This window comes from Phocoena phocoena, chromosome 9 (assembly GCF_963924675.1).
Source record: "Phocoena phocoena chromosome 9, mPhoPho1.1, whole genome shotgun sequence".
Lineage (NCBI taxonomy): Eukaryota > Metazoa > Chordata > Mammalia > Artiodactyla > Phocoenidae > Phocoena > Phocoena phocoena.
In genome coordinates, this window is record NC_089227.1 from 36,187,271 (window position 1) to 36,198,980 (window position 11,710).

Genomic DNA, 11,710 nt, shown 5'->3' on the forward strand with positions numbered 1-11,710 from the left:
GGCCGGGGAGCTTCTCCTTCTCCCATGTTGGAGGTTGGCCTAAGAGCAGAGGACAGTGGTATTGTGGAGGTAAAGGTACAGACACACTTAGGATGTGCTGTGGGGTTTTGATGGTTTCAGTCGTATTAGTGCAACTGGAAGCATGGTCCTCTGCGGACACTGGGATAAAACTGGAGAGACATTCCCTAGTCTTGTGAGTAGCTAACATCCCTGGTCAGTGTTTGACAGGCTTGGTGACAAGGGGGCAAGTTGCAGTCATTCATGCTGATGAAGTCGTCTGACTGAAAGTAGGGATCAGAAATATTATCTGGATTTTTCTTGACTCTTTAAGATCAAACAGTTGAAACTGAATATATCGTGCACGCAGGCAAAAGATAGTGTTAGTCTTTCTCAAATATTCAGAATTAAGTATGATGCTAATTGGCTATGTTTTTATCGACTTGTTGAGAAAAATACCTAATGGTTAAGAATCAATGTAAAATGAATGTAAAAAAATTGTTACTAGAATGAAAACTTTTTCCCAGGAACTTCTTTCCAGCTCTAACTGCAGAATTCTTGGTGAGTGTTTAATAGTTATGAATTTAACACCAAAGGCTTAACATGCCATTTATATTTGTTAGAGGTGTAAGTTTGGGCAATACCCTTTCTAATCTAAGCATAGAATAGAACATGGGTTGTTTACGTTTTTGTCATAAATACTCTTAAAATATTGGCTATTAAAATGGAATGTTGGATTTTAATCTGAGATACAAGACAAATACCACTAGACTATACTACTGAGAATACAAGGTTTAAAACAGCATCCATTTCAGAAGCATTTTAACCTATGAGTTACTTGAAGTGTGTTTTTTTTTATATTCCTGTCAAGGCCAAAATATCCAGGGGCAGAACTTTATAAGAAGTTTATGAATTATTGACTTAACCTATCCTTAAATATTGAAGACTGCTTTCATCTAATATAATTATAACACTATACTTTAAGTACTCACTTCCTTTATAGGGACCAGAAAGAAGAATTTGCATTAAAACATACTATTCATACTTGGTGATTATTTTATTACCATATATATTATTGTGTACAATTTTTTGATAATGAAGGATATTTATTACAAATCATATTTTAAACAAAAATGTATTCATGGCATATGTAAGCATTAACATCTTGAAGGAGAGAATACCCATGAAAACATTTACCTCAAATTTAGTAATACTGAAAAACACTAGTTTGAGCATAGCAATGATTGAAAGCTATATAATACATTGGAACACTGGTAAATCTTCAGGTACTGTAGGAACAACCTGGCATAGGAAAAAGATCAAATGAGGCACATCACATCCTCAGAAGTGCACATCATCTGAAAATAAATCCCTCAATACAGCAGTACACAAACCATTCTTCCTTTGTTTGGCACTTAGCAGTACAGACAAAGGTGTATTTGGTTTAATGTGATTTTATTATTCTTAGATGAATTTTAGTTACTTTTATAGATAAAAATATACAATATTGCTTTAAGGTTTTTAAATTTTATAAGTGTACACTTGATTGTCATTATATTCACAATTTAAAAAGCCTATTTTTTCCCCCACTAAACCATTCAGTAACATGTGGAAGAGACTAACAAAAATGGTTTATAGGAAGACTTTTAATGACAGGTTTAAATGTGAAAATGGAATATTAATCTGGATCACTGGTCTAAATCTTTAGTGACACCTCATGCTGGAAACAAATTATGAAATGTTTTAGACAAATTTATTATTTTCAACTCTTAAATTCTACAGGTTCAAAATTTTGTCTGAAAATGCATAAAACTGATGTAGAAGTCACTTTTATATACATTAATTTACTAAAAAATTTTTAAGAATGTATTTTAATACTACATTTCAGTGTGGGATACCATCGTGTTTTTATATAATACGTGCAAAATGTGTCTGTGCCTTTCCAGATGTCCTATTTAAATGAAAGCAAGGCAGATGGTGGCACTCTTAAGTCACCTGAGGATGGTTAAATTAATAGCCTGATTAATTTGCCTTATTGATAACAGAGGTCATTATATCATAGAAACAACCTCATGCTTGAAGTTAGGAGAACTGCATGACTGTCTTTTTCTTAATACCAACTTTTGAAAGAAGTTGGATTCATTATTTGCTATCTTAAAAAGACACACTGATAAAATATGTTAAGACCCAAACAAATTATTTACGTGCATATATAAGGTATGCACTATCTTTAAATGAAAGACAAACTATTTTACAAAAAATTTTGTTCATTATAAACTATACAATGCACCACTCTTTTCACTCATACCAATACTTTGCACCAAACATAGCTATATTCAATCTTAACACTCCTCAAATATGAGAAAAACAGTTTCCACTATACTAAGAAGTGAAATTTATAGTGAACATATTCCAACATCTGAAAGGATCATAGATCTACAACAGTTTTTAAAGAATTTATACATATTGAAATGGGTGCTTTACTTACTAAAGAGCTAAAAGTAAAGCTGCTTCTCTTCATTTTAAGTTAAATGCTGTTGCATTTAACAGCAGATTCTTTACACTGCAACATTCAACTATTAAGGTGGAGATTTTAGTAAAGCTAAATGGTGGTATATCTCTTACTTCTGAAAACTGTTGAAATTTTAGAGCTGCTGTCTTATTTCTATGATAATAATTTGGAAAGACATCTTCCCTTTCAAAATTTTTCAACATAAGGCACACGGCAACATTAAAGTCTAGAAACAACGAGATTAAATAATTAACTTTTCAACCATTTTTTGCCCTTTACCTGAAGAAAGTGGGTGAGTAGCGCAGTTAAAACATGCCTGGATTAATAGAAATGACTGAATTTAAGAAACACTGATAATATTTGTCTGCGGAATGTTATTGATTTTAAAAAGAGAAAGTATATTTTATATAAAACATACTCCTACAGTGTTATAGGTAGAAAAAATTGTGAGGCACTTACATTACCAAGGAAGGAGGAGAGCACTGAGATTATCTTTTTATAAAAGCACCAAACCACTCATTTTAACATCTGAGATAAGAGCAGAAGCTACAAATAGAAGAAAATAGTTCATAGTTGGTACACTAATAAGAATGTTGAAGTTCAAAACTCGAAGTATTTCATTTTATTCTGACAGAAATAATTCCAACGGAGAAAAAGTTCTTACTTAAAAGTGTCATAATGTCCCCCTGAATAAGTTTTGTATATTCTGTGGTATCTCAGAATACTATAAAGTGTAGATTATTTCACTCCTCGGTGGCAGCATACTTTCTATTTTAATGATGGTAATATATGTAATTAACTCCTCTTATAAAATCATTAAAATTTGGTTTGGAAAAACAGAACTACATACATCAATGCCTCCACGTGAACTTGCTAACATCCAACAATGACAGTTTTATTACTCCCTAATAATGTTTCACAAACGAATTTAATCAAAAAACCAAGATGAAAAGTGGGCTTGGAATTACAGGAATTCACTGGATGTCAAGTCAGAGAAAGGTCTGGCTTCTGACGGGTGAAGATGGGTGGTAGGCTGAGTGTTATTTATGCTGTTTAATTCAGCTGGATAGGTTTCATGTAAGACTCCTCCGTTCTGAAACTGAAAACAAAAATTGCAATGCAACTTATTAGAACAGATCCTTCGTATATCTTAAGCCGTTAGATGTATGAAAATGTATTTTTAAAATCTTTGTCCTGGGCTTCCCTGGTGGCGCAGTGGTTGGCAGTCCGCCTGCCGATGCAGGGAACGCGGGTTCGTGCCCCGGTCCAGGAGGATCCCACGTGCCGCGGAGCGGCTGGGCCCGTGAGCCATGGCCGCTGAGCCTGCGCGTCCGGAGCCTGTGCTCCGCGGCGGGAGAGGCCACAAGAGTGAGAGGCCTGCGTATCGCAAAAAAAAAAAAAAAAAAAAAAAAAAAATCTTTGTCCTGCACGTTGTTAAACTTCAAATTCCTTTCCTGCTGTTAAATTTTAAATCATTCAGTGAAGACATACTGAACATATATTCTGTATTAGTTGCGTTTTTACATGGTATGGATGAATAATATCATTGTCTCACTGCAGATTTGGCATTCCATACACTGAGAGAGTACTTGATCAGTGAACTGCCTTTGGTTTGGATAGGAACTGATGGATGAGAGTACCAATCGTGAATCACAGTAACTGTACTCTCTGTCATAAGTAAGTTTGTTTTGACCAGATTTTATCTAAAAGTTCTAGGTACCGATGAATTAATTACATTGAAGATCACTACACTGGACTACAGATAACCTAGAACCTTCTCAAAAGAGGTAAGTTTTGATGTGCAAGAGGTTTCTTAACATATTACACCATGGGTATATGATTGCTAGAACCAAGTTTTTAAATTCATAACATGCTTTACTACTAAAATTACTGTCCTAATTAATTATGGAAATAAGTTACCAAAGTAAAATACTTGCTCTTGCCGTGTAACAGTGAAATTAGGCTGATTTCCATAACTGCTACTGAAAAAAAGGAGGGATGACAGAGATACCCAGTTCTGTAGGATTTTTACAGATTAGAGAGCCTTTTGTATTTTAGAATATAGTTAGTGAAAGTAACATTATAATCATACCCTTAATTGCTTTGAGTGAAATCTACCTTTCTAAAGCCTACGTACCATTAGGTTTCAGTAATCCAAACAGACTGCTTCTAAACTTCGTCGAGTTTTCAAAGGGAATATAGTAAGTGCCCAGAGAATGGTAGGTTTTGAATAAATTACTCTGATCAGTCATAATACAATGCACATCAGCAGTTCTCTTTAAATATATTGCCTAGAGCAGTGCTGTCCACCAGAATATAATGTGAGCCACAGATGGCATTTTAATTTTCTTTAGTTTTAATAACTCCTGGGGGAATATATAGGTCTAGAATTCTTATCATTCATAAAAAAGTAATACAAAACAGTGGGGGAAGAAAATACTGTAAGGAACTCATGCTAACGCAGGCCCTGTTCAAAATGTAATTTTACATAATTAACTTGTACAGTAGTTACCTACCCAGGCTTACTTCACAGCAGTGTTGTGAGATAGACTGTAACCAATTGTTAAAGAACTGAAGGAAGTCAGGAATGAGGAGAAGAAAAACTTTCACAGCCATTTTCTATGAATAAGCTCATGTATAATCAGACAAAACCATGTGTATAAAAAGGCCAGAAAAAAACAATTAGTGAAAAAGAGTCAAGTAACATTTATAAACTATTATAATACATAGTCTTATAACCAGGATTCGCTTCAAAACTAAACTTAAATATACGGTAAAATGAACTAAATATTTTCTAATGGAAAAGCATGAATGCAAACATGATGTATTCCTGGGGGGCCAAAGAGAGCAGCAATCATCAGCAAGCACTTTTTGTTTTTTAAGTTACCACGATGCTAGAAGGGTTAGCTTGAGTCCCCTAGCTTGAGTCCCCTGATAGAAAGCCAGCTGAGATACCCCTTTTTTTTTTTTTTAAAGAATGCCAGGGAAAAAAACTATTCTACCTTAAAGGATAAAATGAGGATCTGGCAGGTCACATAGAGGGACTGCCAGAGAACACCAAGGAACCCAAGTACTGAATTCCAGAGATCATCTAGGACAAAAGCATTTGAAGGAAGCACAACTATATTGATTTTTAACCCAATTTCAACAGAAATAGAGCCAATATTAAATAATAACTTTAAATAGAGTATAATCGATAAAATATTGAATCGCTATGTTGTACACCTGAAAGTCATTGTAAATCAATTATATGTCAGCAAAAAAATTGAGCTTTGAAGAAAATATTTTTAAAAATTTAAAAGGCCGTATTTTTATAAATCAAGATTATTCTAAATAATATACTTTTCACTAATTTCACCTGGTTGTCACTTAAAGCCATAAAGCCATGTTGCTTTTGTCCTTGATTTCTTTCTCCTTTCAGGTAACTATGATATACTTGTATTACTAACATATTAAAAAAGTGCTGGCTTATTAAAAAAACAGATGAAGTTAAAAATGCTCTCTCACATGAATGCTACAGATAATAGATTAAAATCAGTCACTGACGTAGAAAATTTATAACTTGGTTCGACTTATAATGTACGAAGAATCATCTAAAGGGTTTATTCAGTTTAATAAAACTCTTACCTTGTTTAAAAATGCCTGCGGGCCTGGCACTGTTGGGTTGTACTGCATCTGAGCCACATGGCTGTGCTGAGCTTCCGGCTGGCACTGGTACATTGACACAGCCCCGGCGTAACACGTCTGAGGAGTTACCATGGCTGACTGTGGATTGAGTCCGTGCCTTTGGCTTTGAGGAACTTGTAAACATGTGACAAAGTCCTCTAAGTTAGAAGAAGTTGTAGGATATGGGGCTGGTTCAAAATCCCCAATGGGGAAGTCTAACTGTGTACCCTTAGAAGGTGGCGGCAACACAGACTGACTACAGGGAATGAAGTTCTGTGCGTAAGGCATAGTATCAATCTCAGATTTGTAGGGAAACTCTTGACTGGGCCCAGGTACGTCTGAAAAGACATCGTACTGCTGTAAGTCTTGCTGAGGACAATTAAAAGGCACGGGTTGGTTCGAGCTCCAGTTTGCGAACATGCCATTAACTTGCATATGCTCCATTTTCTGACACAGCTGTTGCTGCTCCACTGCTCTGTGCTTCTGATGCTGCTGGAGCTGCTCTTGCTGTTCTAACTGGAGCTGCTCCTGTACCATGCAGCTTGGGTTCAGAGCCACGGACTGTTGCGGGTGGTAGCCTGAACCCCCCAAGGCAGACTTATTTAAAGAGTCTTCGACGTAGGTCAGAATTTCATCTGTTAAGTCAATATCTCTGAAGTCATCGTCACCAGAAAAGTCAGTTCTGAAAAATTCCTCATTCTGTTGCATGTGTTTGATATCTTCAAAATCGATGCCCAGGTGTTTCATAATGCTGTACAAGTCACTATTTCTATTATCTGGAAAGAGCCCTGCGTGATCTCCAGAGAGGGTTGGGTTCATTTCCTGAGACTGGCCAATCTGCTCGTGTTTCAGGATATTGTCACTTCCCATTGGTGCGACATTGTTTTGCCAATTACTGCACTCATTCTGAGAGTCATTGAAAAAGTTTCTTTCAAAAGGTGTACTACTTGAAGCAGGATAGAGATAAATAGATTCATCTTGTTGCATCATGGCATTCAGGAGGGAACTGGGATTGAGGAAATCCTTACTTAGAGTTGACTTGGTAGCAGAATCTTTTCCACCAGCACCATTTTTAGTCCTTATTGGTAAGGGATCCATTATGGGAGGAAAAGGGTTGGTTACCTCATATAAAACAGCTTCTCCAGTGGTAAACATAAAAGGCAACTTCAGATTTCGTTTTCGTAAATGCTCTGTTCCTTCTTCATCTCTAAAATTGTGCACAAGAAAGTTGGCGTATGTTAAGGAGAGTCGCATCACAAACATTTCAAAATAAGAAATTTTAGACAAGAAAAAATAAGAGCAAGCAAAATACACTGTAGTTGAGTTTCATAGCAGGGAACATGAACTTTGAGAGAAATCTTTCTGATGATTAGTACTTAAAATTGTTTTTCAGACAAATTTAATTTAGAATTTGTCCAAAAACTTTTAATAATAGTCATTAATTTCACACTCAGGTTCCATCCCTACCTGAAAAATGGATTACAAGTGGAATAAAGATCCAAATGTAAAAATGAGGCTTGTTGAAATAAAAAATGAGGCTCGTTGAAATAAAATATAAAACCCAGAAGCTCTAAAGGAGGATTGACATATGAAAATTAAAAATGTTTGCATGGGGAAGGAATTCATAAATCAAGGCATGGAGAAAATGTCATAGTTATAGGTTCATATGTACTACACAGAGTGTAGGTATGTAAAATTTAATATCCATACGGTAAAGAGCTCCAATGGATCTCAAAACCTCTTAATAACTAATAGAACAAGCAAACAAAAATATCAAATGTATAAAAACATTCTTCCATTCTTAACAAATTTTCCCATGGGAATTGACAACTGATTTCTAAAGTATATAGAAATGTAAAGAGCCAAGATTATCTTGAAAGAGAACAAAAATTCTGAACAAACGAGATGGCGGGCGTACATCAAGATATCAAGGCAAATTAAGGTACAGAATAGTTAAGACAATGTGTTTTGGTCTAAAAATAGACAACCAGACCAATGGAACCCCAGATACAATGCAGTGCAGTGGGGAAAAGATGGTCTTTTCAAAAAACCATCTTTCCAATAAATGTTACTAGTCAGCTAGATATCCATATAAGGGAAAAGAATAATCTTGATCCTTACCCTCAACACCACATACAAAAATCATTTCGCCAGACTGGAGGAGAAAACATTTGCAATACAAATAACTGACACACTACTCACTTCGAGAATATATGAGAAACTTAAAAATCACTGCCTGCTTATTAGCAAACACGCTAAACAAAGCACTGTTACGTTTTTCTTTTATTTGACAGATGGCGCTGGCTTTTCATCTTTCCTTCGTATACCCAGGATAACCCTTGGAGGTTTCTTTGATTATTCTCTTTCTGTAGCTCTACATACACAGTTGTAAGTCTGTTAACGCTGTTTTCTCAATGTCCTTACCCTATGCCGCCTTCTTTCTGTACATATTACACCTTTCAATTATTACTTCCAGTGTAAATTCTCTTAAAATTTATTTTTAGGTTTTCATGAAGGAGAATTATTAAAATAAAAAACCAAAACATGAAATGTTTTAGGTCTTTGTACTTACGTTAGAGGTCTCTGAGTTGCAATGATATAATCTGGTCTTCCATTCTTATAAACTAAGCGTGCATTCGACTGCACCCAAGTCCATCGATTGTCTTTCGTAAGGAGCCTGAACACTATCAGGCCAGTCTCTCCAGTCTTAATCACTGAAACAAAAAAGAATTAAATTATCAAAATCAACACAATAATCTCTGTAATAAATATTTCTAGATGTAATTCACATATCACCAAAGATGATAAATATATTGACGACTTTTAAGCACAGTATATTAAAATGTATCAAAATACTTCTTCAGCATTGCTAGTTTTTCCTGTTTCATACTAAATTTATTATTTAAATGGTTCAAGGAAAGATTAAGTCAGACAATTCTCGTAACACGTGAAAAGAGAGTATAGAGTTTGGAGGGAAAATTGTTTTCGTTTTAAAAAAAAAGGGAACATTTCCTAGGGCTACAGCCTAATACATATTTTACTATACAATTTTAAAGCATAATCTCTATTAACATAAATTTTAGAATTAAAAATGATGCCATTAAAAAAACTCCTGAGCAAAAACGTGGGCAAAACGGTCATTTTCAGAGTAATTAAATTAAACTACTTAATTCCTGTGTGGCAGCTAATGAATAGAGTGTAACTCAGGCTAATCATAACTGTGGGATACTAAGGAGAAGTTTATCCAAATAGTTTCCTTAAACACATTACATTAGTAATAATTTGAAACACGTACTAGAGCGTAAGCTGCTTTCACAGCCAAGCTCCTAAGAAACTACAACTTACTCCGGATATGGTACTCAGCACAGTAAAGCATATCAGCAGCATGAATAAATTGATATCCTGATCCTCTCATGCATAGCTCTGCTTCAGTATAGCCTAAAACAATTCTTCCTCTGTTTCAAAAAAGGGCAAAACAAGAATGCAATTAAAATTTAACAGAAATGAAGTAGCCAACATCAATTCATTAGTTATATGCTAGTTTCTGTACTATGTTGACATTCAGAATTTCACACTAGCAGGTAGAAACGCACACAGTTCTGTAACTGCTCTCTTTTGCTTATGGTTGCAAATTTCACTTTTAGACTATTTTCTTCTCCTGAATAAAGACCATGAAAATTATTGCTAAAGATCAGTCTAACAGAGTAGATTATATAGGTGAAACACAAAATCTCTAATTAAATTCTAGAATACCTATACTACATTTTGAGGGGCAGGGTTTCTCCAACCTGTCTGCATTCGCGTTATTAGGAAGGAGAAAAGCAGCAACATGCTTTGGTTACTAAACTTCTAGGGCTAAAAGTCAAAGTTTGTATAATTTAAAAATGTAAAACAAGCCGACAATAAATGTCATCAGGATACCGAATCTTATATAAACACATCATCTGTATAATACAGAAATTGTGTCAAATATTGTAAAATGATAAAAAGATTTGTGAACGTGATGAAATTTTATTTTAAAAGGCTATGCTGTAAAATATGAAATAATAATAGCTACTATAATAATAAACAACACTATAATCAACACCACATGGAAAATATATACATGCTAAGACACACTTACTGCAACAAAATATACATTTGGTAAAATAAACCTGAAAAGGTTTCACTTACTTGGCATCACAACCAGTAGGTGTAAAGTCTAACTTGTGTTTGGTTCTAAAGATGAAATTTTTGGTTCGGATTTCAAGTATGGATGGTGGCTGCAGTGGAGTAGCTATTGCAAACAAAGCCAACTGAGGTGGAAGTATTGATCCATCTTTCCCTTTCTTGTTCTGTCCGTGAAGATACTTCAACCTCCCTTGGAAACTCATTGCCTTAAAAAACCAAAAAACAGTTCATTAAGATTAACGCTTTAAAATGGTTCCCTTTTAAAAGGCTCCATCAGGGCCATTTCCAGTGTTCTTGATAATTCCATAAAAGTTCATGAGGCTATCAAATGTGACTTGAATTCCTTTCTCCCCAGAAAGCCCATTAAAAATATCCTAAAAGGTAGTATGAGGGCTATCCTCAAGGGATTCGTAAGTGAACCACTCAGTGCTTTAAGAGGTCACAAAAGGAAGACCTAATGGTTTTCTGACCTTGCGGCTGCCCTACCATCCACGCCTAGCACGGGTCCGTACACACTGCACACTCAACAAACTCCATTTCCTAAACGAATGAATAGTGATAAAGCCATCAAGTACATATTGATTTTCAGATATAGTCTGTGGACTAGTCCACAGCTCAGACTCTATTCAAAATCCATAGGAATCTTTTATAGAGAGATAAAACAACTGTTTAAAAACACTAAAATGAATCATAAAACCATACAAAGAACACAGAACTCTACTAAAGAACAATTTTAGAAGACAGAGGAAACAGAGACAACTTAATCACGACCATGATCAATCTGGTTGCTTAAAACAGTACCAGGCCAAGGGATGATTCTGACATCAATATGAGAGCAGCACAAGGGAGAAAAGGGCCAATTACACAAAGAAATTCCACCTAGACATATATACTAAGTGATCATCAATACTAGCAAACTAGCTCAAAGCACAGTTCTAATTCTGGGTCAGCAAAACTATCTTCAGGAATAAACACACCAACAAAAATCATCGTTCGCTAATAGATTTGATCATCTGTTTCCAATTCCTGATAAGTCACAAAAGTAATATGCAACATGCTTTGTCTCCTTCTGTACCTGGTGGAGTGCACAATCTTCAGGACACAGGCACCTGACAGGCCGGGCCGTCTCTACTCTTAGCGTCCTGCCTACGCTGCTCCCTGGCCATCCCACTCAGGAGTTCACACTATTCAAGAGCATTTCATACTAGAGGAGGATCCTGCAATCATGAAGACACAACCACTTTTTTACACAGCAGTTATTCCAGCCATGCGGAAAAGGCCGTGACAATTTTTCCATTTGGCAGGCATTAAATCCAAGGAGGGTAAGCAGTGTGCTGCCAAAGAAGTGCTATATAATTCTCTATC

General features: G+C 35.5%; 1 protein-coding gene across 1 annotated transcript in view; it reads right to left on the reverse strand.

The window, feature by feature from the left end:
* Nucleotides 1-1,033: 1,033 nt before the first annotated feature.
* AHR (aryl hydrocarbon receptor) overlaps nucleotides 1,034-11,710 on the reverse strand; it is a 48,519-nt gene continuing 37,842 nt past the window's right edge. The window contains exons 7-11 of the mRNA XM_065884394.1: nucleotides 10,349-10,551; nucleotides 9,521-9,630; nucleotides 8,748-8,889; nucleotides 6,137-7,382; nucleotides 1,034-3,608 (exon numbers count right to left, since the gene is read on the reverse strand). Coding sequence (XP_065740466.1) covers nucleotides 3,474-3,608; nucleotides 6,137-7,382; nucleotides 8,748-8,889; nucleotides 9,521-9,630; nucleotides 10,349-10,551 — 1,836 coding nt within the window. The 3' untranslated portion in view covers nucleotides 1,034-3,473. The remainder of the gene's footprint in view (nucleotides 3,609-6,136; nucleotides 7,383-8,747; nucleotides 8,890-9,520; nucleotides 9,631-10,348; nucleotides 10,552-11,710) is intronic.